At 41.0% G+C, this 26,196-nt stretch overlaps 1 protein-coding gene and 1 long non-coding RNA gene across 2 annotated transcripts; one reads left to right on the forward strand and one right to left on the reverse strand.

Moving 5' to 3' along the window:
- Positions 1-4,827: 4,827 nt before the first annotated feature.
- On the forward strand, positions 4,828-7,539 carry LOC115667386 (serine/threonine-protein kinase/endoribonuclease IRE1a-like). Its single transcript, XM_056320310.1, has 5 exons — positions 4,828-5,840; positions 6,200-6,360; positions 6,512-6,758; positions 6,856-7,105; positions 7,242-7,539. Exons 1-5 carry the CDS (start codon positions 4,891-4,893, stop codon positions 7,356-7,358), a joined length of 1,725 nt encoding a protein of 574 aa, XP_056176285.1. The 5' UTR covers positions 4,828-4,890; the 3' UTR covers positions 7,359-7,539.
- Positions 7,540-12,966: 5,427 nt separating this feature from the next.
- Positions 12,967-14,464, reverse strand: LOC130140681 (uncharacterized). Its single transcript, XR_008818659.1, has 3 exons — positions 14,334-14,464; positions 13,716-13,777; positions 12,967-13,069 (listed from the first exon to the last, which is right to left on the reverse strand). It is a non-coding gene; the product is annotated as an uncharacterized LOC130140681 (long non-coding RNA).
- Between the last annotated feature and the right edge of the window lie 11,732 nt (positions 14,465-26,196).

Consider the following 26,196-nt stretch of genomic DNA (forward strand, 5'->3'; position numbering starts at 1 on the left):
ATATCATGTTCTTTGATAAATTTGGACGACAAATGGGGAGTACTATCTTCATTTTACTTTTTATGCAAAAGAGACGCGCTCGGGAGTTCGAGGAATTCCGAGGCAATCTCTTATATTTTCACAAAACCATGTTCAAAAGTTACCTAAAATCATTTACAGTAAATACTTATTGGCGCTCATGCAGGGCATCAGCATGTCTAGCACCAGCTTGAACTTTAAGAACTCCGGGAAAGAAAACAACCTAAAAAATGCCATGATCCTACCAAACCAATCACCAAAACCCTATCGCGCAAATAGGAGAATTGTCTGGCAAAACCTCGAACTCCCGAACATCCATAGAGAAAGTAGAGATCATCTCTTTTCTTTTCTTGTCCGACTGTCTCTTTAGCTAAGAGAACTTTCTCAATTTGTCATCCAAACTATCAAGCTATATCTACTGAAGCAAAGGTAAATCAAAAATTTAAAACGAGAGTAGAAGATCGAATTTTTCGCAGGGGATTGTACGGCAGGATTTCCCAAGGAAAATTTATGTGCATGAAGGCATTTACTAATTCCCATATCCAATAGCGTGGCGCATATAATATTTGATGCTTAGTGAGCAACCAATTTTGAGGGTTTTAGGACACGATGAATTATTGCCACAAATTTGATCATACGCACAAATCTAATTGACATGTATTTCATCAAGTCATGAACTATTCATTCTTAGTTACAACCCTATCCGAGGATTTCAATACAATGTCACTATTAGATCGCTTCTGTGTTGTACTCTTTTATTTGGCTTTGGGCATCTTGCTTTGATTTCTAATAGTCTTGTGATGGTTTCCTTTGTTTGTGGTCTTTCTTTGTTTCCTTCTTTCCTCGCCGTTGCCAGCCTCCGGCAGCAGCAACCAAAAACATATGAAAGTTCTTTCCTAATTACTATGGTGCAGCATCTCTTACTCTGCATTTGTACAACACGTCAATCTCACCTATCATAGCCAATACAGTTTGCGAAAAATCAAAGAAATGACATGCAAAAATATCTGAAACTAGAAACCCTTTAGGATTTATAAACTTTTTTCGAAACAGCATTTTTTTTTGGTCACAAGAGCGAAGTTCCAATTTGCTTTTAAAACATCTTTACTGAATTTTGAAAGCAAGTATTACAGTGGGTCTTCCTTTGCAACTTTATGGGAAGTCAAAACATAAAAATTACATCTATCAGTTTCAGCAACGGGGGATCATCATCAGCTGTCCACAACTGAACGTCTCGCATCCTAATCCTTAAAGATGATTGTTTTCTCTTTTGAACTGCAACTGACAGTGCATCATCAACGAAGTAATGAAATCTGAAGAAGCTCAAAGTGCTTCAATTATATACTCTTGAACAACAAATCCGAATTCCTTGAAATAGGTAAAGCCATGATTATGAACCACATTTTGATGTGGTTTTCCGATTTCCTGGCATGATGCACCATCACAAGGAGAATTATTCCCCATATTTTTAACCACACGTCCAAAATGTTTTATCATCCCCAAGCGTTGTTATTTCTAGATTTATGCTTTCTCTTCATTTTTAACCACATTCCCAAAATCTTGGATCATACCCCCAACATTATATGTTGTTCTTTCTAGATTTACGCTTCTCTTTCTCTTGGAGGTTTTTTCGAAATTAGAATCGTCACGTCCCTGGGAAATGACATGGCCATCCTCCTACTTACAGGACACACAACTTTAAACATAAACATCATTAACATATTATTAAAATATATGTATATCCTTCTATATGTAAACAATAATATGAATATAGAATTTCCAAATTAATAAATAAACATCAACAAATACCATATTATTAACTTAGGAGATTCTTCCTAAGTCGATCTAAACTTTTAATTTTGTTTCAGAGTGAGTACAGGGAGAGGACATCCTTATTACAACCGTTGATCTCTAACCCAATTTAACGGTATAGATTGATGACAAGCGTCTAGAATACAAATATATTTTCCATTTTACCTCCGTTGAATACTCTAGAATGCCCTTGTGTACATTCCCTATATTACCCTCAACAAGGTTCTGGAGCACTCGAGAAAGATTCTTGGAAGATGTCGAGGCTCAATCGGTTGTGTTGGGTAACATTTAACCTTAAAACTTTTGGACCGTTACATATGCATGGCGAGCTTGGTGGTAGTTTTTCGATCGGGCCCTTGAAGGTAACTGTGCATCGTCCATTAGTCTCCATTCCATCTGCATAGTGTGTCGTACATGCGATTTTTTTGGCTAAGCTAAATGGAGCATTATTTAATGTCAATTCACTCTATTGATCGTTGAGATACATTGTGTTTCTTGGAAGGAATTGCAATAGAAAAGCTTCGCTTGTAAATTTCTTCTGTAATAACCACCATAAATCTCTTTTGAATTTTAGGACAAATTATACCGAATTCGTATTGGGGGGCATGCATTTGCCTGATGCTACTATCTCTTCTGTTCTTTATGTGAGCAGTTTTGCTGAAACGGAACTACCATTTTTCAAAATCGAGATTACAATGCCATCGAGCACATTTGCTGCTTCTCTTGCAAAGGCATTTGCACCCTATGGGTGCAAAAATGTTTGGTGCTTTTTGGTGCTCTCACTATTTGGAACAAAAGCAGGTGACTGGTCCTCTTCAGTGTCTATTTAATCTGTCTTATCCTATGGAATCGTGGCGTGGGCATTAGAGAAACTCGAGTGCCCATCTTCTTCAAATTGATCTGACATAGAACGTCTGAAGTTCAGAATATAGGTTAGAACTAATAGTCTTTGCAAATTGTAGAAGAGGATATACTTTACAGAAACGTGTACCGTCTATCTTATTGTCGGTTTGGCTTTTGAGTGGATCATGGAGAAGTAGAATAGAGGAGCGTCTCTTTTTTTGTTAGTGAACATGCTGTTGTGACCAGCTATGAACTTAGTCATAGCCGACACAATGCTAATGAAATTGTCGGTAAAGCAAAGATTACTCCTCAACAGATTCGCATTAATATGTTTGGGTGTGAGGCAGCAAAGATATTGGACTATGTGGAATGCTTTCCTGATTGATACAAGAAAGGAACTAAAATAGCCAAGCAATGTGCTAATGTTGGTATAGAAGGCTTCCCTACATGGCTGATAAATGGTGAGGTATGGGGATTTCCTCATTTCAGGTGTTTTGGCTCGTCCTAGAGAGAGAATGGCTTTGTTCCTAGTCTGCCTTAATTCAGATACTCACCAGCATTTCTGGGCATTGCTTTTGTTTCTGTTATAGTTGATGATGGCATGATCCATCAATGATAAAATGCCGAAAGGGGCCAAAATTACCTTCTTTTAATTTGCTGCAAAGCATTGGGAGTTGATGCTTCTCTTCTGGGTAAAAAAAGATTTCTTGCCAAAGCGCATTCGGCAAGTTTTGAGCGGAGAGCAAGAATTGTCGGAGCTCGCCGGATCTAGCGAGGTCGAGCCTCGCCGGCGGCTGGGCGAGGCACGAACTCGCCAGATCCGGAGAGGTCGGGCCTCGCCTAGCCATGGCGAGGCTCGCCCTCACCGGATGGCCGCGAGGGCGAGGCCAGATCATCCGACGAGGTCGAGCCTCGCCGGCAGCTGGGTGGAGGAAGGGGGGAGGAGAGGAAAAAAAAAGAAGAAAATAAATAAAAATTCAAAAAATATTACAATATTATTAAAAGTTGTTCACGTCAGTGCCGGTAACCGGTCGGCATCCACGTCAGCAAAATTCGGCCAAAATTGGCCGGAAGGATTAAATTGGCACAAAGACAAAATGTTTAGGATTGAATTGGGACCAATGCAAAATGTTTATGACTGAATTGACATCAAAAAAAGGTTTAGGACTAAATTGACACCAATAGCAAAGGTTTATGACTTTTTTGTCACTTTTCCCCAACAACAACTCAAGCATAAGAATTATTTAGATAGCTATTTGACATGCACAAGCATCCCCAACATTCTATTTCTAAATAAACGGGTCCCTATGTTGCACCGGTGAGACAATATACAAGACCATCAACTCACAAAACCTTACCATGCTTTTGGAGAATTGACATAATAATCAATCGAGCAAGAAGACGGAGTGTCTATCACGTGACGAGCGCGTGCAAGCCGACTACACCTGATCAAGGCCGGTAGGTGGGCTCGGCCCAAATAATTTAAGAACAATCGGGTGGGCCTCCGCTTGTCCACCATATTGATAGCAAAAAAATTTCACGTTGGAAAAAGTAAAAATTTCTTTACTTTTCTTTCAAAAAAATTTCCGATTTTTATATATGTGATTTTGATCATTTTTCTTTTTATATTTGCAGGTGGTTATTTTTTGTTTTTTTGGGTTTTTCTTTGTCTTTTTAGTTCTTTGTAAGAGTCAATTTGTAGGAATCAGGAATTGAAACGATAAGTACTTGAAAGAGGTGATGTATACGAAAACTCAACCATAAAGCAAAGCTCCGCTTATTTTTCTATAAAGCCGGCCATCACAAAATTGCTGTCTCCATAATTACCAAATAATCTTTTCTGTAATTACCAAATGATCGTGCCATGTCGCATATCTAGATGCCCCTCTCGAGCAAAGCATCATGACCATTGAATCATCATCAAATGGAAATTGATTGCATGAAATATATATCTAAAGATTCTAGAAGAAATCGATCGACGTTCTCATAGAAGGAGGATAAAAAAAGAAAAAAGAAAAAAGGAAATCGCTCTAAGAGAAAGGGAGTGGGAGAAATTTTTCTAGATCCTCCTCGCATCCGCCGTTGTCAAACGCCGCCGTTCTATTTTATGTTAGGAGATCCACATAAAAGGAAAACAAAATGGAAAACGAAACCCTAACGTAAGCTCGCCTTCTCTTTCTACCCCTCTCCCCCTAGCGACCTGCTTGTAAGCGCTCCATGGCTGAGAGATCAGCTTCGCCTGAATCAGATCCCAATGAAGGCAAGCGTGACAAAAGGAGGAGAGTCGACGACGTATCGACGACGGAAGCGAGCTTCTCCCCCTCGCCCTCGCCCTCTCCCTCTCCCTCTCGCCCTCTTCCACTCTCGCCCTCTCCCCCCCTCCCCCTTGGCGACGACCCGGTGGGCCAGGGCCAGGGCCAGGGCCACTCCATTGTGCGCCCTCCACATAATACGGCTGAGGGATTAGCTACATCGCTCGAATCAGATCCCGGGGAAGGGAGGGCTGACAAAAGGAAGAGAGTCGACGACGACGACGTAGCATCGACGCCGGAAACGGGGACGGACGACCTCTCCTCCTCTACCTCTCGCCCTCTCATCTTCTCCCCCTCTCCTCCTCGCCCCTGTTTCGACCTCTCGGGGGGCGATGACCCGGAGATTGCAAGCGCTGTTCCATGGACGAGAATGGACGAAATACCGACGGCAGAGGAACGGACTACGATTCAATTGGGGATCGTAATTATTAATGAGGGCAGGAGTGGTGAACTCTTCATGTCAAGGAAAGAGATGGGAAAGGGAAGTAATGGTACCACCGTTTTCGAGGGCCTTTATGGTGAACTACCTGTTGCGGTGAAGCGATTAATCCGGGGTCATCTTAATGTTTCCTTCGACGTGATTTACCGTTTGATGGCACATTACCCACTTCATCCAAATATTGTGGAGTATTATGGAGCGAATTTTGATCTGGATTTCTTGTATCTGGCGCTGGAGAGATGTACTTGCAGTTTATATGATTTAGTCGTAGCACTTTCAGACTCAGATTTGTCTGCCTCTTATCCACCATCGATGATTAAATATAAAAACAATTTGGAATCTCTTAGAGATACGATGGAGGATGTTAACTTGTGGACTGATGGGCATCCCTCACCTTTGTTGCTGAAACTGATAAGGTAATTTTTATGATTTGGATTTGAATAAAAAGATAACTTCACTATCTTGCTCTGCTTATTGATTTGTATTTGGAGTGCTTATGCTGACACTGACTGCCACAGATTTGTATTTGTAGTGGATGTGCTGATATGTATTTGTAGTGCATATGCTGACGCTACATTCATGTGGGTATGCATGATACGGCAAATTAATAGGCCACTTTGACTCTGGTTAGCCTAATGTAATCCGGCTTCCTTTCTAGATCCATAGGAATGTCACTTCTTCTGCTGAATCATCTTATGCACACGGTGTTGTGATTGATACGACGGCGGATTCTATATCGTTTATGTCATAATATCTACTTTATACTATGATGCAGGGAAGTGGTATCGGGACTCAATCATTTGCACTATTTGGAAATAATCCATAGGGACTTAAAGCCTCAAAATATCTTGATCACTGGGAAACCGTTAGTTGCTAAGCTTTCTGATATAGGCATTAGTAAATGGGATAAATTTTCCTTGGGATATCATGCCACCTGTAAGTGCTTAGACCAATCTCAATTTTTATAGATTATGGTTTCTCTGTATTGCTTTTTATATTGTGGTAAAGTTTGTGAAGATTTAATGCCACTGTCTCTCTTTATTGACCGGTGAAACCATCATATTTATCTTGTGATCTCTTATGTCAGGTTGTGGAACATCAGGATGGCGAGCACCTGAGCAGCTTCTTAATGAGCGTCAAACATCAGCGATGGATTTGTTCAGCTTAGGCTCTGTGTTGTTTTTTTGTCTTACCGGTGGAAGACATCCATTTGGTGAAGGTGAAGAACGTGACATCAATATTCGGAATAACAAAATGGATCTGTCCTCGGTGGAATTCATGCCAGAAGCTCATGATTTAATTTTGCATTTGCTAAACCCGCTTCCTAAATTGAGGTGAGAGTGTAATCTTTAATTTGCATCACTCTGTTTGATGAATTTTGTCACCATTTTTAATTTCCATTTTCCTGTATCACTCTAATTTCATGAGTAGGCCAAAGGCATCGGAGGTGCTTCACCATCCATTTTTTTGGAGCTTAGAGAAGAGAATTTCCTTTCTTGTTGACACCAGCGATAGAATAATACTGGAAGCTGATACCGCACCCAATTCAGATCTTCTGGGAGCAATGGAGAATACTGCACCACTGGTTTTGGATGGAAATGACTTTAGCCGAGTGAGAGACTTGTTGCAATCAGTGCGAAATAACTGGGAGCTCTACCAAGAAGTTTCAGAAAAAGTTGAGGTACTCTGTCTCAAATTGTTGGTCATTATGCAGCTGCACAGTGCATGCAAGGCTTTTTCAGTATCTTTTCATATGTCAGATTGTGTGAACTTGTGGCTCATACCGAATCTGTTATTGGGTTCGATGGTTTTGGCAGGACATATACTTCACTAAACGATATCCGAGACTCTTGATAGAGACATATGGAGTGGTGTCCAAGTTTTGCAAAGAAGAGGAACGCTTTCAGGAGTACTTTGGAAGAGATGCGCTTTGACTCCTTTGGCCAACTTCTCACGGGATTCCTTCCTGAATTCAGTTGGTGGTGGCCATGTTGCAAAAGTTCCTCAAACATTTTGTTTATTCCATCTGTTGTTTGTGTTGTGATCACTGTCTTGATCACGAGGATTAAAGTCGGACGAGCTTAGTTACCTGTTTGAATATGGAATGAATTGTTCTTAGTATCAAATTTCATTTACTTTTTAGTAACTGTTACCTCATATTTTGAATGTGTAAAGTATTGTTCTTCGTATTGCAAAAAAAAAAATTTCAATTTCGTGCAATTTTTAAAAAATCACATTTTATCAATTAGTTTTTTTGTATTTTTCTCAATTAAAATTTATTTTTTTGAGTTAAAAAAAGGCCTGGGCACGTGCTTGGGCTGATATGGGAAAATTCCAAATAAGAGCCCGAAGTATAAATTGTTTCAAATAAGAATCCAAAGTGTCTTTATTTTTTCAAATAAGGGTCTAAAGTAAACTTAATGGTTTGACCTTGCTTAAGGGAATTTTCGCCCTTTATTTTTTTGATTTTCTTTCCTTTTTGTCTTTTTTTTCAAAAAAGGAAAAAAAGGCTAAAACTTAAAAAAAAAAAAAACACAAAAAAGAAAAAATCCAGGCTCTCCACTGGGGTCGTCGCCCCATCACCGGTAGGGGTGATCGGTTCCCGGTCTGGTTCAATCTCACCCAAGAATCGAGAACCGGATCGGGAGGACCAAACTCTAGACTTTGTCCCAATTATATCATAAACTTTTTATTGTCTCATAAAAAACTCCAAACTTTTACTTTTATCCCGAATTTACCACCGTTAACTTTCCGTCCAATATGGCCGTTACTGATTCTACGTGGAATTTTCACGTCATCATTTTTTTTAAATGTTTTCTCTTTTTTTTTTTCTTTCCTTCCTCCCCTTGGCCGGACCAGCCAGGGGAGGCTCGCCCAGCTCCGGCGAGGGCGGAGCTCGCCCGGCCATGGCGAGCCATCCTCACCGCCGCTGGGCGAGCCTCCCCAGTGGTCGGTGAGGTCACCTCGCTGGCGAGCCTCCCCCTGGCCAGTCCCGGCCAAGGGGAAGAAGGAAAAAGAAAAAAAAAAAAGGATAACCTTGGCAAGGGCGAGCTCGACCTCGCCAGATCTGGGCTAGGTCAAGCTCGCCCAACGGCGGCGAGGGCGGCTCGGCATGGCTGGGCGAGCTCCGCCCTCGCCGCCGCTAGGCAAGGCTCGCCCAGCTCCGGCCGGGGCGGAGCTCGCCTAGCCATGCCGAGCCGCCCTCGCCATGGCTGTCCTTTTTTTTTTTCTTTCCTTCTTCCCCCTGGCCAGGGGGATGCGAGGCGGCGAGGTGACCTCGCCAACCACTGGGGAGGCGAGCCCAGCGGCGACGAGGACGGCTCGCCAAGGCTGGGTGAGCTCGATCTCGCCCAGATCTGGCGAGGGTGGAGCTCGCCATGGCTAGGCGAACCTCCCTTGGCCGGTCCGGCCAGGGGAGGAAGGAAAGAAAAATAAAAAAAGAGAAAAAATAAAAAAAATGATGACGTGGAAATTCCATGTAGGATTAGTAACGGCCATATTGGACGGAAAGTTAACGGTGGTAGATTTGGGACAAAAGTAAAAGTTTGAGATTTTTTATGAAACAAAAAAAGTTTAGGATATAATTGGGACAAAGTCTAAAGTTTGGGGTTTTTTTGGGTATTCGGCCTTATTTTTTTTTTAATTTTCTTTCCTTTTTGTCTTTTTTTTCTTTCCATAAAAAAGATAAACTCAAAAAAGGAAAAAAAGGCTAAAACTTTAAAAAAAAATACACAAAAAAAATAAAATCCAGGCTCTCCACTGTGGTCGCCGCCCCATCACCGGTAGGGGTGATCGGTTCCCAGTCCGGTTCAATCTCACCCAAGAATCGAGAACCGGACTGGGAGGACCAGTTCCCAGTTTCTAGGAGCGGGAACCGGACCGGATGGTCCTGGGACTGGGAACCGGACCGACCGATCACTTGGCAATTCCGCCTCCGAATTTCAGCATTGCGAAGGTAAATCTTTCCCCCAAAAATGGCACATACCGAACCAGGGAGCATACGACTCAAAATAAGGTTTCGACCAAAGCTAGTGATCACTACTCATGACGGAGTGGGCTGCAATATTACTTCTCTCCCGCACCTCCTCATTTCTGTTACTCCTGCCTTGCATAATCAGGACTGGCTCAACTTGGTCTCGATGTATCATCTTCTTCGTAATCATGTTCCATGTATGGATTTTACAAATATAACAATGACAAAGTGTGTATTTGTCGAAATTAGGTATTCTTGGAGACATTTATGTGTCCTGTTTCTTGGTAGTTCTGGGTCCTCTTATGGCTTATTTTCCGTCATTCTTGTCAGAGGCATATAATAAAAATGATATGGAAGATGTTTATATAGTTTTTGGGATAGTTGCAGGTTCATGCAATTTCCAAAAGATGCTTTAGCATAATCTTTTTGAAGACTTAAAATTCTATTGTTGATGTAAATAACATCCTTACATGCTATATCACCAGAATCGAAAGATTTATTGTCTCATCCGTTAGCATGATATTCTTAGTATAGGGAAAATTACCAAAACAGCCTTAAACCTATGGTAATTGTATCAATTCAATCTTGAACTTTTTTTTTGTGCCAATTCATTTTTAAACCTTTTGTATTTGTAACAACTCAGTCCATCCGGCCAATTTTGGTCGACCGGCGCTGATGTGGACGCCGGCTGACTGACGTTAACATGGCAATTTTTAAATATTTTTTTCAAATTTTTATTTTATTTTTTCCCTTTTTTCTTTCTCTTTTCCTTTCTTTTCTTTTTCCCTTTCTTTTTTTTTTTCCTTCATCTTCAACCTTTGGCCGGTCGCCGATCCGACGACAGGCCAGAGGCGGGTGCCGGTGAGGATGAGCCATCACCAGGCAATGTTCGAACTTGCCGGCAACTGGCAAGGTTGAGCCTCGCTGGGGGCGGGCGAGGCCGATCTCACCAGCGAAGGTGAGGCCGATCTCGCCAGAGAAGGCGAGGTCGAGCCCTTGCCAGGAGTAGGCGAGGCTGACCTCGCCAGTTGTTGGCAAGGACGCCAGGGGTGGGTGAGGCTGACCTCGCCGTCACTGGGTGAGGCCGACCTCGCTCAACGACAGAGAGGTCGAGCCTTGCCAGTGATCGACGGGGCCAACCTTATCGACCCCGCATCTGGCCAATCACCGGACTGGCAATTGGCTAGAGGTTGAAGATGAAGATGAAGGAAAAAAAAAAGAAAGGGAAAAGGAAAAGGAAAGGTAAAAGAAATTATAAAATAAAAAAATAATAAAAAAATCAAAAAATTAAAATTAAAATTTAAAAATTGCCACGTCATTGTTGGCCAAACGGCCGGCGTCCACGTTAGCACTAGCCGGCCAAAATTGGCCGGATGGACTGAATTGACACAAATGCAAAATGTTTAGGACTAAATTGACACAATTGCAATAAGTTTATGACTGTTTTAGTAATTTTTCCCTCGATATATAGTCTTTTTAAAGTGTTTTCCTTATGCAAGTGTTGCTTAAATATTCTGGATTCTCTTTGCTTGGTGCCAATCATGAAATGTGAGCAAATACATCTTCTCATTTTGAGGGGTTAATTTACATCTTCTCCGAAAGAGGAGAGGAGGCGTGCGTGAAATTTTAGATTATTAGGTTTATATGTAAAAAATAAAAATAAAAAAACAATCGGTCCGGTTCCCGAATCGGATCGGCATCCCTGAGAACCGGACCGAACCAGCCGATTTGGTCCAGTCTGAGCGGTTCCTGGTTCGATCGGTTCGTCTTGCTCACCTCTAATCATTGGTGGGGCGTCGGCGAAGGCCGGCGACCCTCGCTGATCAGAGGCGAGGGTTCAGCGAGGGCTAGCCCTTGCCTAGATCTGAAAGAGGGTCGTCGCCGTCTCCTGGTTCTGGAGGAGGGTCGCCAGCCCTCGCCCAGACCAATCCTCTCCGACAAGAGAGACCAATCCTCTCTGATGAGAGATCCGCAAAAGCTTCTTTGTCGTTTGGCTTCACTTCAGCACTTGCTTGGTGAGTGTTTGAGCTAGCCCGATCCTCCAGCTTGGCACCGACGTGCCTAGTTGAGTCGTATTTGACAGAAATTGAAGAAGAAGAATGTATTTTTTGTATTTCTTCTCAATATCTTTTCTCCATGTACAACGTTAGATATATATAGTACAAAATGTGAGAAATGAAAGGAAAAAATATATCTATTCTAATCCTAGATTGATTCTACCAATCAATTACAATCTCTGATTGATTCACGTATCAATTGTAATCCGAACAAATGACATAAATCTTTGGCATATCTTCCAGTACTCCCCCTCAAGCTAGCGGCTTGTATATGCCTAAGATGCCCAACTTGCTCAATAGATATGCGTGTTGTCTTTGACATAAGGGTTTGGTGAAGATGTTCGCAGTTTGTTCTGTGGTCCCGTTTCCTCTTGTCTCGATTATCCCTTCTTGGATCTTATCTAGAGTGAAGTGGCAATCAACTTCCATGTGCTTCATTCTTTCATGTACTATGGGATTCGCTGCAAGCTTGAGTGCTGCATTGTTGTCACAAAATAATAGGGCCGATCCTTTAACTTGTATCCCAAGGTCTAGAAGAAGGCCTCGTAACCATACTATTTCCCAATTGGTTTTAGCCATGGCTTGATACTCAGCTTCAGCAAATGATAAGGACATAATGGACTGCTTCTTCGTTTTCCATGAAAGCAACAATTCTCCAAGTTTAATACATAAATCAGTGATAGATCTTCGACTCATAAGACAAGTTGCATAATAAGTGTCACAGTTAGCTATCATCTCCATATTACATTTTCAAGAAAGAAGTATTCCAAGTCCAGAGCATTTCTTCAAGTATTTCACAAACTTTAGAGCAGCATTCATATGAGACTGTTTCGGATTATGTATAAATTGACTAAGTGTTTGTACTACAAATACCAGCTTTCGCTTGTGTTTATCTGCTGTAGCCTTATACTTCTGATTAGCCTCTTCCAATTTCTGTTTGACTTCCTGATGCACCTCTACAATCTGCTTAGCTACATGATCCGCTGCTACACTCTTGTTAGCTTGCTTGGGCAACTGAACCAAATCTAGGTTATGCAGAGGTGCCTTTGTATAAACGATTGAAAAGGGTGACTTACCAGTAGAACGGTGAACTGCATTATTGTAAGCAAACTCTGCTTGCGATAAAGCAATATCCCACTGCTTCAGTTTGTCACCACAAATACTTCGAATTAAATTACCCAGAGTTCTATTGACCACCTCTGTTTGCCCATCAGTCTGCGGGTGAGCTGTGCTACTGAAGTTCAAAGATGAATCGAATAGCTTCCATAAGGTCCGCCAAAAATGCCCTAGAAATTTGCTGTCCCTATCCGAGGTAATATACTTAGGGATGCCATGCAAACGAACCACTTCCTTAAAGAATAATCTGGCCACACTTATTGCATCAAAAGTCTTCCTGCAAGGAATGAAGTGCGCCATCTTGGAAAATCTGTCAACCACAACGAAAACAGAATCCACGCCTCTTTGGGTTCGTGGCAAACCAAGTACAAAATCCATAATCTCATCATAAAAGGGCTCGTTCGGGGTAGAGGCGCAGCCGCACTGCCATCCCTCAACCCGACCCGATACTATCCTTTTTGAGCTGCAGCCGCACTACCATTGCTCTCAAGGATTTGGCCTGGCACAGCAGAAAACACATCGATGGTCTATCCATCAACCAATCTATTGCTCAATATCAAACCATGATCACGTATCTCGCCCCGTGATAAGGCGACCAAGATTCTCCCCTTGGCAAGGTCTCCACTTACTATAAACCGGTGGCTCGGCCCACAAGGATATCCTAGACTAGTATGCGTATACCCACAAGCCTCTCAATGGGCTCACAACGATATTGAGCACCAGACATACATCCTCCAATATTCCACAATACCAAATCCATAATAAATCTCACAATCCACAATCAATATCACAAATTGCTTTCAGAAAACAAAACACAATCTTTCTTCGTCAAACAGAACACATTTCACAAATCAAGTATATGATATTTCACAACTCAACTCAACTCAATCACCGGAAATCCTTTTTGTAAAGTGTTTCTCAAATAATTCGAAAACTCATTTCATAAATCAATTCACAAAGTGGTACACATATATCCTTTAATAATACATTTCGTACAACCATTCTCAAATCTTTCTTAAATACAAAATAGTAGTAATTGCTCGATCCAGATTTTTATACACTAAACATGTTTATTAACTCATACGATACTCAAATACTTATCACTTTTAAAAAATGAATTTATAAACTCAAAGAAGAGATAGCACCACTCACCTGAATCCCCAAAAATCATATAATGACGCTCACTCGAACCGACGATCTTGTAATCCTATTAATTAAACAATAATTGACATCAAAATCAAGTAAAATACTACAATAATCACTAAACGGCTGAACGATGCTTAAACGCTAACAAGACAACTCAAAGGAGCCCACAAATTGCTCATCCAAATCCATTATCCAAATCGTCCGCAACGCGGAGCTTGAGCACAAAACTTGATCGCGCCATAACTTTCTCCATCGAACTCCAATTCTAGCAAACTTATAGTCAAAAGAAAGCCCGTTCCGAGTATTACAAAAGCCCCAACTTGACCGTCCCAAAATCGAGCCGAAAACCGACGAAAATCGGCCTAAAGCCCGCTGGTCGCGCACTGTTCACCTTGTGCGGCCAACTTCAAAAATTCATATTGGGCAAACCGTAGGTCCAAATCAAGATCCGTAAAATCCCACGGCTCCACGACACCCTAAACTATCAATTCTATATATATACGCAGCTCAACGACTAAAAAATCGGAATTTGCCGCACAAATCTCTTATAATTCCGAATTTCAAGCCCTAAATCCGAAACTACTCCGATGGAACGAACGAGGGACATGAGTTCTTACCGGGCGTTGCGATACGAAGTCGGATCGGCTAGGCGAGGTTCGCGTGGCGCAAAACCCTCCTTTTCCTTCTTCTTCTTCTTCCTTCTCTCTTCCTCTCTTTCTTTCTTTTCCTTTCTCCTTTCTCAGCCGTGCACTCTTGGTGCTCGCTCTTACTTAAAATATAACTTTAAATAGAGTTCTACTTTTATTATCGCTCTTTCCTGAATTACACACCAGCGGAGCTGGGACATTTTGCTCCCTAGAAATTACTAGGTAGGATGGCTCCATAAAGCCGGCAACTCTCGACACAGCACGATACGAAGCTAACCGGGCTTGAGTTCGACAGAAAACAGATTTTATCCTCTCACATGAGGCGATCTACTTAATCCGTTGAGACGCCATTTGACACGTTTAAGTAATTGAGTGACGTGTCTTTTTGTTAACACAGTACGATTAAACAATTTTTAACACGTTCAATGTCAATTTTTTCTTTTTTGGGTCGGAATGTTCAATGTCAATTTCCAAGACTTCTTTTTGGTCGGAACGTTCACTTGCAGCCGCTCGTCGGTCTCTCTCTCTGTCTCTTGCGCTCACGGCGAATTCCTCGGGATGCTTGAGAAGTGCGGGAGTGGTTCCCCATTTTCTTTCTGAGAAGGGTCGTTCAACGCGGAGCATCCTTCCACTCTTCCTTTTCTTCTTCCTGGGATGACACTTGTCTTCTTTTTCATTTAAGGCAAAAGACTACTGAGAGGACCGGCCACGGTTTTGGTGCCAAAGGGCAGAGACCGCCGCGACTATTGAATCCCGCTTCGGTTCAACCACATAATCGGAACGACTACTGAATTCCTCGGGTTGATTGAGAAGTGCTGGAGTGGTTCCCCATTTTCTTTTTGAGAAAGCTCGTCCGACGCAGAGCGTCCTTCCACTCTTCCACTCTTCCTTTTCTTCTCCCTGGTGTCGCGCCGCGCTTTTATTTTTTTGGGGCTTTCAGGATTTGCGCGCTAAGGAAGTATTTTCGTATAAGGGTCTCTCCCAGACCATACCTCACGAGACAGTGGAAGGTAATTTCTTATTTAGTCTAGGTTTGTGATTTTTGGAGCCGCCACTAGTCATTATTGGTAGGTAGACTAGAAACCTAATTGAGGTACGGGAGAAATATCACAATTCTACGAACCAGAGATTCTGAGTATGGGGACTTGGTTACGTTATTGATCCCGAATCGAGATCCCTAACGCCCTTTCGGTACCTAAGAACGATACGATGTCTAACGTGTCATGCAAATTTCTGAGGCTGACCCATTAATTCTATCCGTTCTAATCGCAGGAAAGACCAAACAAGTATTAAATGCACAATCAAAGTCAATCAAGTCAATCAATCCTAAGTGGTCTCTAAAACGAAAATCAATCAAAACACCCAAACCCGAATGAAGCTCTAAAAGCTTATTCATTTTATGATTCACATTTTTTAGGGTTTTAGGGTTTTTTAAGGGTTATAACCCCTGAATTTAGAATTTTCTAAAAATGCCACTTGGGTACTTCCAAAAATTCAAATTCCCTTTTTATGGTTGGCCACAATGTTTTTGGACCATTTTGTGAATTTTCAAAATTTTTGAAATTTTTTTTAACGGAGAATTGATTTTTTATGATTTTCTGAAAATTTTTATGAATTTTCCAGTTTTTTCATTTTTTTTATTGATTTTCCAAATTTTTTTCATTTTTCATTTGTATTTTCTGAATTATTTGAATTTTTTTATCAATTTTCCGAAAATTTTTGAATTTTTATGAATTTTCTGACAATTTTTGAATTTTTATGAATTTTCTAATTTTTTTGTGAATTTTTGAATTTTTTATTTGATTTCCTACATTTTTTATATTTTCCTGATTTTTGATTTTTTTATGAGTTTTTTTAGATTTTTTTAGTAATTTTTAATTTAAAATTTTTTTAAAATTCCCGCCGGGAAAATGAATCGGACCGGCCCGGTTCGACCCGGTTCGGCCTGACCGAACCAGGCTTTGCCGGCACTGGCGCCAGTCACCGTCTCCGGTGGGTGCAACGCCCAAAAACGGCGCCGTTTTGGGATTTTTCATTGGGGCATTTTCACAAACAATTGGTGAGCATTATTTTGTATCCAATGTTTTCGAGGTCACCGGTTCGGGCCCATCGCCGATGACCTTCCGGTGACTATTTCACCGTTCCGATTGCACCATTGTGATGTTCCTATGTTCTATTTTCAGTCCAATCCATTTAGCATGTCGTCGGACCTCTAATGGTCGGAGAAATTCAAGTCCAAAGAACCTAAACTAATTCTAGATAAAACTTGAATTTCCAGAACTTGAACCATTACCATACTCGCCTTAGCCGTCTAAACCGTTTCTAATGACTAACCAAAACATCAAACAAAGTTAAAAAGACTAACTTGAATGGCCCTAAGGCCATGGTGACACTCCGGCGAAGGTTCTCGAGCTCCGGTGAGGCCGTTCAATGGACGACCGAGATGATTCATGCATATTTTCAAATCAAAATGCGATCAGATGACATAAAACGTGATTAGAAACAAGTCTTGAACATCCAGAATTACAAAATCACTATTAAAACAACATGAACAACTAGATTGAGTCAACTCATATTTTCTGGAATTTTCGAAAAAACCGTGATGATGAACAATTTTTACCTACTTTGTTTGATGACCAAGAGGAATTGCCGAACTGATCCGCACCCCAAGAGTTGTTCCTTGACACTTGATCTTCACCCTGGTGGTCATGGTCTCGCCGGAAAAGGTTTGGATTGGCCGGAAACGGCTCAGTTTCAGTCTATGGTGATCAGTCGATCACCGGTTGTTTCAGGCGAGGAAGTTCACTGCCTAAGCCGATTTGCCGGCGCTTTTCCAGCCGGAAAAGCGCCGATCGCTCGGTTAGGGGAACCTCAACTCACGTTCTCTCTAGTTTTCTCCCTTTTCTCGCTGTTTCTCTCTCCTCTCTCTCTGGCAATCTGTCGAACAGGTTCTCCTTGCAATGTTCAGTTTTTTCTTTGTTTTTGTTCTGCGATTTTTCCCGCTCAAAGTTCGTTTCACCAACTTCCAATCGGTTATAACCGATTAGCCACGCCAGCTGGAGAATCTCCAGCTGTTCGTGTGATTTTTCACGTGATAAATTGGCTAGAAAAAATCGGCCAAGTAGCGGGTTTGAAATGTTTTCCTGGGTTTAGTGCACATTTTGGTGAGTCGGGTAAAGAAGATGAGTAACCCGGGTCGGGTCGGGTTGACCTGGTCGACCCGGCAGGCCCTGGTTGGTCTAAATTCTCAAATTCGACCCGATTTTAACCCAATTTTCCAAATTTAATCCCAAAATTGAACTCCCCATCATATTCCGAACCCAAATATATAATTTTCCCCAATTTTTAATATAATTGTGTCCAAGATTTTCTCATTTTTGTATTCGAGTTAATAGGATTTTGTTCAATTTGATGTCCTAATGACCTGATTAGGCAAAATTGATGCCAAAATTGGATTACCCACACCTGATTAACCTTAGAAATGAGAGTTTCATATTTCGACAATTTCATATTGGGCACGATTCCCAATTTGGGTTCAAAATTCTTAATTTTCAATCGAAATTTGAGGATTTTTGATTTTTATGTCAAATTGTGCAATTGGACCAACCATTATGCAATTTGTTGTGAAGACACTATGACTTAAAAATGACTAGAAAAAAATTTAATTGCATTTTTGGTTCAATTCGGGTTTAATTTTGCCCAATTTTAGGAAAAACATATACCCGATTGAGATTTTTTTCAAATTGATGATGTATTCATGAAATTGGATTTAAAATAAGACTAAGTACTATTTTTATGGAATTTTCTGATTCCATTTGCTATTTTTCTTGATTTTCTCACCTATTTTGACTAAAAGAAATTAAGGAAAAATGCAGAAAAATGCTAAAAAAATATTTTTTGGTTTAGAAATAGGTTTCTAGGCTTGGCCAAGATTCCTAGTACTAATTTTGAAATTTTTGAAAATATGAAAAGAATGAGCTAAAAATTAGGTGTCAATACCTGGGACGACACTCGTCTTCTCTTTCATTTGGGGCAAAAGACCAGTGAGAGGACCGGCACGGTTTTGGTGCCAAAGACCGCCGCGACTACTGAATCCCGCTTCGGTTCAACCACATAATCGGAACGAGGTATGGACCTCTGTCTCTCACGATTGTTCCGTCTTCGAAGCTTATCGTATATGGGACGGTCCGATAATCTGAGAATACATCCGAACCGCCGGGTTAAGGTCGTGTTTTGACTCGGACCCAAAAAGAAAAGGTCGAGTTTTGATGTTGTGTTTAGCTACACCTCTGCTCCGGTACATGCGACTTAGTTCTCTTAACTTTTAGTTCTTCCATTAGGGAAAAACGTTGTTGAATCTTAGTTCGATAGGAGTAGAGTCTTGAGTGGTGGCGGTGAAATCGAGGGAAGCAGTTTGCAACTTGCAATGCAAGATTATATTCTCACATTGAGGAAGAACTTTCTGGCTAGAACCAGAGTCTTCAGCCTAACGGAATTTGCTCTGAAACCGTAAAGATTTATGCTTGTGGCATAGCTTACTGGCCCTGTTATCTGTTATTTTTCGCAATTGCTGGCTCTTTTTTCCTTAAAAATGTCTTGTGAGTATAGCTGTGTATCGATAATGTTAATTAATATTTCCCTAACTTGTGCCTAAAAGAAATGAGTCAAATGACTATGAGTTCGGTGGGTTTTTGGTCAAAAGACTTTTTACTATCCATAGTATGTTTTGGTTGATATCAAAATTGTTTTCTTATTTTAGTTTGTCTGGGTTTGATGTGCTGAAATTGATTGGTTTGAACTTTCTTCTTACTTATTTTTCCGTAAGCGAGAAGATATTTTTTTAGATATTAGTGTTATTAGCTGATACATTTATACACTGATTCTTGATCTACTAATTAATCTTCGCTAATCTTCCACCTTTTACGTCCCACCCGAACAGCTCCGCCTCCTCTCTTCCTCAGGCGATCTTAAGCCATTTCTGAAGATTTCAAGCAAGGGAGGCATCCGAAAAGAAGCCGAACTGACGAGTTAGGTATGTTTTTCCATAGTGTGGGAAACATATTTCGGTATCCCGAGAATCCCGCAGATATAGAGACTATATTTCAAGATATGGGAAGTGCGATTAATCATATTGGGAAAGCAATTATTGCTATGGGGTGTGGTCCTTCGGGCATTGTAGGGTCTGGTGGAATTTCAAGGTCTCTCCTGATTGAATTCCGAGTATATGATAGCATGATAATTGCTAAAGGAAGTAATGGGAACTTGTTTTTGGGCGGCATGCATGATGGTAAAGATGCGGTGGTGAAAAGATTGACAAGAAGTCATGCTGATATTGACCAAGACATTCTGACTTCAATAAAAGCTTTGGCATATGCAAATATAGTTAAATTTCATGGATTGATGCTGAAGCAGAACTACATATATCTTGCTGTAGAGACTCGCGTGTGCAGCCTCCATGATTTAATTCAGGCTTATTTAGATCCAAGTGCATTCCCTCATGATCCACCATTGAGTGATGAATACAAAGTAAAGTTGGAATATCTCCAGAAGAATGTCATCCCCTTGCTCGATTTGTGGACTAATGATGGTTAATTCCACGAGTGATTTGAAGAATTTGATGAGGTAATTTTTTATGTTTTGTCAAAATGGCTACAATATCTTGCTTATTGCGGCACTCCAATACTCAACTAGTTTTCCCATGAACTCGTGGCACATCTACTATGTGCAGGGATGCGATGGATTGTTTCCAATCCATCATAAAGTTAGATCCAGATTACCAAAAGAACACTCAGCTTCAGTCCATGAGCGTGATTGCGATTCACTCCAATTTCATTCAGTTTTTTGCAGTTGGATCGGACTCATATGCAGGGGGATCAAACCACAGCACACCAAACAAGCAGATCGAAAATTGTAAAATCTTGCATCCTCCGAGCTCTCCTCAAATCACAAATTTTTTTAAAAAAAAACCCTCTTTTCAAAAGAACGTACCGCAGAGATCGTTAATCTTCTTGGCCATGTCACTAATTTCCTTTTTCCGCCTTCTTGATGCTCGTAGAATAAGGTCCCAAACCCTGTCGAAATTAATCGCGACGAAATTACAGAGAGCATAGCGATAGAACTCGCACAGCAAAACAAAAGGCAGAAAACCCGATAACAGTAGCCCAGCAGAAACTAAACAGCACTAATCGAGAGAACAATTTTCAACCAAAAATTAAAGCAAAAGCAGGTTTCAGGAATGAGCAAACTAAATCTAACGGAATGGCCCAGACCATCAAAGTTAGTACAACCAGCAAACAGCTTAAGACGGCAATTTAGAAGCAAAAGAAGCTGGATCGGGAGCTCCAGAGAGGGAGGGAGGGAGAGTAGTACGTAGGTCTTGAGGAGAGCAATGTCGTCTTCATCGAGAGGGCGAGGGTTCTTCTCGTCTTGATGTCGTCTTCGTGTTCAATCGCCATTTTTCCACCACCTCCTTCCTTCCTTCCTTCCTCCCGACGACCGATACGATTCTCGCTGCGATCTGGGAAGCTGCTTGTGTATATCGTCTTCGTCGTCGGGCTTACGATTTCTTAAGCAAGAAGACGGGAGTGTCTATCACGTGACGAGCGCGTGCAAGACGACGACCATACCTGATCACGGCCATTAGGCGAGCTCGGCTCGGCCCAAACGTTTCAGCAACAATCTGGCGGGCCTCCGCCTCGTCCGCAAAGATTTCATTTTGGAAAAAATAAAAATTTCTGAACTTTTCTTTCAAAAAAATTTCCGATTTTTATATATGTGATTTGATCATTTTTCTTTTTATATCTGTAGGCGGTTATTTTTCGTTTTTATTTTTTTTTGGGTTTTTCTTTGTCTTTTTAGTTCCTTGTAAGAATCAATTTTTCTTTCCCCTTTAATTTTTTGTTTTTTGGGTTGGAAAAGATAATCCAACTTCATTACTTTAAGTAGTTACTTCGTTACAAAAACCTTTGTTACAATGCCTGTCATTATTTGAACTTCATTACTTCAAGTACTAGGGGATTAGTAAACTAAATTAAACGAGAAAACACCAAGGCTTCAATATTTTTTATATATATTTAAAAAGTTAGGAATAATATTTAGATTTAAATTAGTAAGAACAATTATAAGTATTTTTTATGTCGTTAAGAAATTAGAGGCAGAGGCGGCAATAACAAAAGTACAAGATGCTATGTAAAACTAAAATGAGAGAATTAGGGTTTTTAGGTCCATTTCGACACTGGGAATCAAATCAAAACCGGCCGGATAAGGTTGGTTTGGTCTAGTTTCAAGGCCTACCCTGAACCGGTACTCACTCTTACTTAAAATATAACTTTAAATAGAGTTCTACTTTTATTATCGCTCTTTCCTGAATTACACACCAGCGGAGCTGGGACATTTTGCTCCCTAGAAATTACTAGGTAGGATGGCTCCATAAAGCCGGCAACTCTCGACACAGCACGATACGAAGCTAACCGGGCTTGAGTTCGACAGAAAACAGATTTTATCCTCTCACATGAGGCGACCTACTTAATCCGTTGAGACGCCATTTGACACGTTTAAGTAATTGAGTGACGTGTCTTTTTGTTAACACAGTACGATTAAACAATTTTTAACACGTTCAATGTCAATTTTTTCTTTTTTGGGTCGGAACGTTCAATGTCAATTTCCAAGACTTCTTTTTGGTCGGAACGTTCACTTGCAGCCGCTCGTCGGTCTCTCTCTCTCTCTGTCTCTTGCACTCACGGCGAATTCCTCGGGATGCTTGAGAAGTGCTGGAGTGGTTCCCCATTTTCTTTCTGAGAAGGGGTCGTCCAATGCGGAGCGTCCTTCCACTCTTCCTTTTCTTCTTCCTGGGACGACACTTGTCTTCTTTTTCATTTAGGGCAAAAGACTACTGAGAGGACCGGCCACGGTTTTGGTGCCAGAGGGCAGAGACCGTCGCGACTATTGAATCCCGCTTCGGTTCAACCACATAATTGGAACAACTACTGAATTCCTCGGGTTGATTGAGAAGTACTGGAGTGGTTCCCCATTTTCTTTCTGAGAAGAGTCGTCCGACGTGGAGCGTCCTTCCACTCTTCCTTTTCTTCTTCCTGGGACGACACTTGTCTTCTCTTTCATTTAGGGCAAAAGACTATTGAGAGGACCGGCCACGGTTTTGGTGCCAGAGGGCAGAGACCGCCGCGACTACTGAATCCTGCTTCGGTTCAACCACATAATCGGAACGACTACTGAATTTCTCAGGTTGATTGAGAAGTACTGGAGTGGTTCCCCATTTTCTTTTTGAGAAGGCTCGTCCGACGCAAAGCGTCCTTCCACTCTTCCTTTTCTTCTCCCTGGGACGACACTCGTCTTCTCTTTCATTTGGGGCAAAAGACCAGTGAGAGGACCGGCACGGTTTTGGTGCCAAAGACCGCCGCGACTACTGAATCCCGCTTCGGTTCAACCACATAATCAGAACGAGGTATGGACCTCTGTCTCTCACGATCGTTCCGTCTTCAAAGCTTATCGTATAGGGGACGGTCCGATAATCTGAGAATACATCCGAACCTCTGGGTTAAGGTCGTGTTTTGACTCGGACCCAAAAAGAAAAGGTTGAGTTTTGATGTTGTGTTTGGCTACACCTCTGCTTGATGTTGTGTTTGGCTACACCTCTGCTCCGGTACATGCGACTTAGTTCTCTTAACTTTTAGTTCTTCCATTGAAGGAAAAACGTTGCTGAATCTTAGTTCGATAGGAGTAGAGTCTTGAGTGGTGGCGGTGAAATCGAGGGAAGCAGTTTGCAACTTGCAATGCAAGATTATATTCTCACATTGAGGAAGAACTTTCTGGCTAGAACCAGAGTCTTCAGCCTAACGGAATTTGCTCTGAAACCGTAAAGATTTATGCTTGTAGCATAGCTTACTGGCCCTGTTATCTGTCATTCTTCGCAATTGCTGGCTCTTTTTTCCTTAAAAATGTCTTGTGAGTATAGCTGTGTATCGATAATGTTAATTAATATTTCCCTAACTTGTGCCTAAAAGAAATGAGTCAAATGACTATGAGTTCGGTGGGTTTTTGGTCAAAAAACTTTTTACTATCCATAGTGTGTTTTGGTTGATATCAAAATTGTTTTCTTATTTTAGTTTGTCTGGGTTTGATGTGCTGAAATTGATTGGTTTGAACTTTCTTCTTACTTATTTTTCGTAAGGGAGAAGATATTTTTTTAGATATTGGTGTTATTAGCTGATACATTTATACACTGATTCTTGATCTACTAATTAATTTTCGCTAATCTTCCACCTTTTACCTCCCACCCGAACAGCTCCGCCTCCTCTCTTTCTCGGGCGATCTTAAGCCATGTCTGAAGATTTCAAGCAAGGGAGGCATCCGAAAAGAAGCCGAACTGACGAGTTAGGTACGTTTTTCCATAGTGTGGGAAACATATTTCGGTATCCCGAGAATCCCGCGGATATAGAGACTACATTTCAAGATATGGGAAGTGCGATTAATCATATTGGGAAGGCAATTATTGCTATGGGGTGTGGTTATTGTAGGGTCTGGTGGTGGAATTGCAGGGTCTGGTGGTGGAATTTCAAGGTCTCTCCTAATCGAATTCCGAGTATATGATAGCATGATAATTGCTAAAGGAAGTAATGGGAACTTATTTTTGGGGAGCATGCATGATGGTAAAGATGTGGTGGTGAAAAGATTGGCAAGAAGTCATGCTGATATTGACCAAGACATTCTGACTTCAATAAAAGTTTTGGGACATGCAAATATAATTAAATTTTATGGATTGATGCTGAAGCAGAACTACATGTATCTTGCTGTAGAGACTCGCGTGTGCAGCCTCCATGATTTAATTCAGGCTTATTTAGATCCAAGTGCATTCCCTCAAGATCCACCATTGAGTGATGAATATAAAGTAAAGTTGGAATATCTCCAGAAGAATGTCATCCCCTTGCTCGATTTGTGGACTAATGATGGTTAATCCCACGAGTGATTTGAAGAATTTGATGAGGTAATTTTTTATGCTTTGTCAAAATGGCTACAATATGTTGCTTATTGCGGCACTCCAATAGTCAACTAGTTTTCCCATGAACTCGTGGCTCATCTACTATGTGCAGGGATGTGGTGTCGGGACTTGACGAATTGCATAGGAGGGATTTTACTCATGCAGACTTGAAACCACAAAATGTGATGCTTAATTTTAAGGAGTAACAAGCTAAGCTGTCAGACGTGGGCATTAAGAAATACTCTCGTGGTGATAGATCTTCAAATCCCGGCACCGGTAAGTGCTTATGATAGCTTTATCTACACTTGATCTTCTTTTCCTCCAAGTGCATATAATCATCTTCAGATTTCTAATATTTTTATTGCTAGACCAATCACTTTTTTGTTGATCCATGTCTTTCTCTTTGGTTGTGGAACTCAGGATGGCAACCGCATGAACATATTGGTCAAGTTGGGCCCCACGCAAAGCAGGTGGACTTATTCAGCTTAGGCTGTCTATTGTGTTATTGCATCCGCCGAGCACACCATCCATTTGGTGGAATTTTTGAAAGAGATGCCAAAATAAGAAAGAACAGAGTGGACCTGTCCTTGTTGCAACCTGAAGCCCGTGATCTTATTTCACAATTGCTATACCGGGATCCTCAATTGAGGTAAGAGTGTCATACTTGTGATGCATATGAATTAATTTCTTTGAGCATGTTGAGCAATAGTTCATTTTTTTTGTAATTATTTTACCAATTGATTACTGTCAGGCCAGGAGCATCGCTGGTGCTTTCCCATACATTTTTTTAGAAATCAGGAAAGAGGCTGCAATTTCTTTGTGAGTTCTCCAGTTGCAAACGAAGGCATATTAAAGAGAATACCAATCCAAATCTTCTAAGAGAATTGGAAAGCAAGCAGCAATTGATTTTGGATTGGATCTCCAAATTAGATCCTATATTGAAGGCTGACATAACCTCCTCCAAATATCACTATAAGTATCATCTTGTGAGAGACTTATTGCGAGTCATTCGCAATAAGTGGATCCACAATGATGAACTTCCACAAAAGTTTCTGGTACTCTCTGTGGAACTTTGTATATCTTGGATTTTGAACTTGTGGCTCATCTATTTTTTGCTTTAATGGCTTTTGCAGGAGCTTCTTTCCAAACCCTTTCGTGTGGAGCCAACTTTACGTGATCGTTTCGATCATTACATCTCTAAACTTTTAATTTTATTTCAGAGTGAGTACAGGGAGAGGACATCCTTATTTATATAAGAACCTCTCTCATTACAACTGTTGATCTCTAACCCAATTTAACGGTGTAGATTGATGACAAGTGTCTAGAATACAAATATATTTTCTATTTTACCTCCGTACATTCCCTATATTACCCTCAACAAGGTTCTGGAGCACTCGAGAAAGATTCTTGGAAGATGTCGAGGCTCAATCGGTTGTGTTGGGTAACATTTAACCTTAAAACTTTTGGACCGTTACATATGCATGGCGAGCTTGGTGGTAGTTTTTCGATTGGGCCCTTGAAGGTAACTGTGCATCGTCCATTAGTCTCCATTCCATCTGCATAGTGTGTCGTACATGCGATTTTTTTGGCTAAGCTGAATGGAGCATTATTTAATGTCAATTCACTCCATTGATCGTTGAGATACATTGTGTTTCTTGGAAGGAATTGCAATAGAAAAGCTTCGCTTGTAAATTTCTTCTATAATAACCACCATAAATCTCTTTTGAATTTTAGGACAAATTATACCGAATTCGTGTTCGGGGGCATGCATTTGCCTGATGCTACTGTCTCTTCTGTTCTTTATGTGAGCAGTTTTGCTGAAACGGAACTACCATCTTT

The sequence above is a fragment of the Syzygium oleosum genome, unplaced genomic scaffold (genome assembly GCF_021117445.2).
Source record: "Syzygium oleosum isolate NSW1041296 unplaced genomic scaffold, Sole_v2.1 Sole_v2.20, whole genome shotgun sequence".
Lineage (NCBI taxonomy): Eukaryota > Viridiplantae > Streptophyta > Magnoliopsida > Myrtales > Myrtaceae > Syzygium > Syzygium oleosum.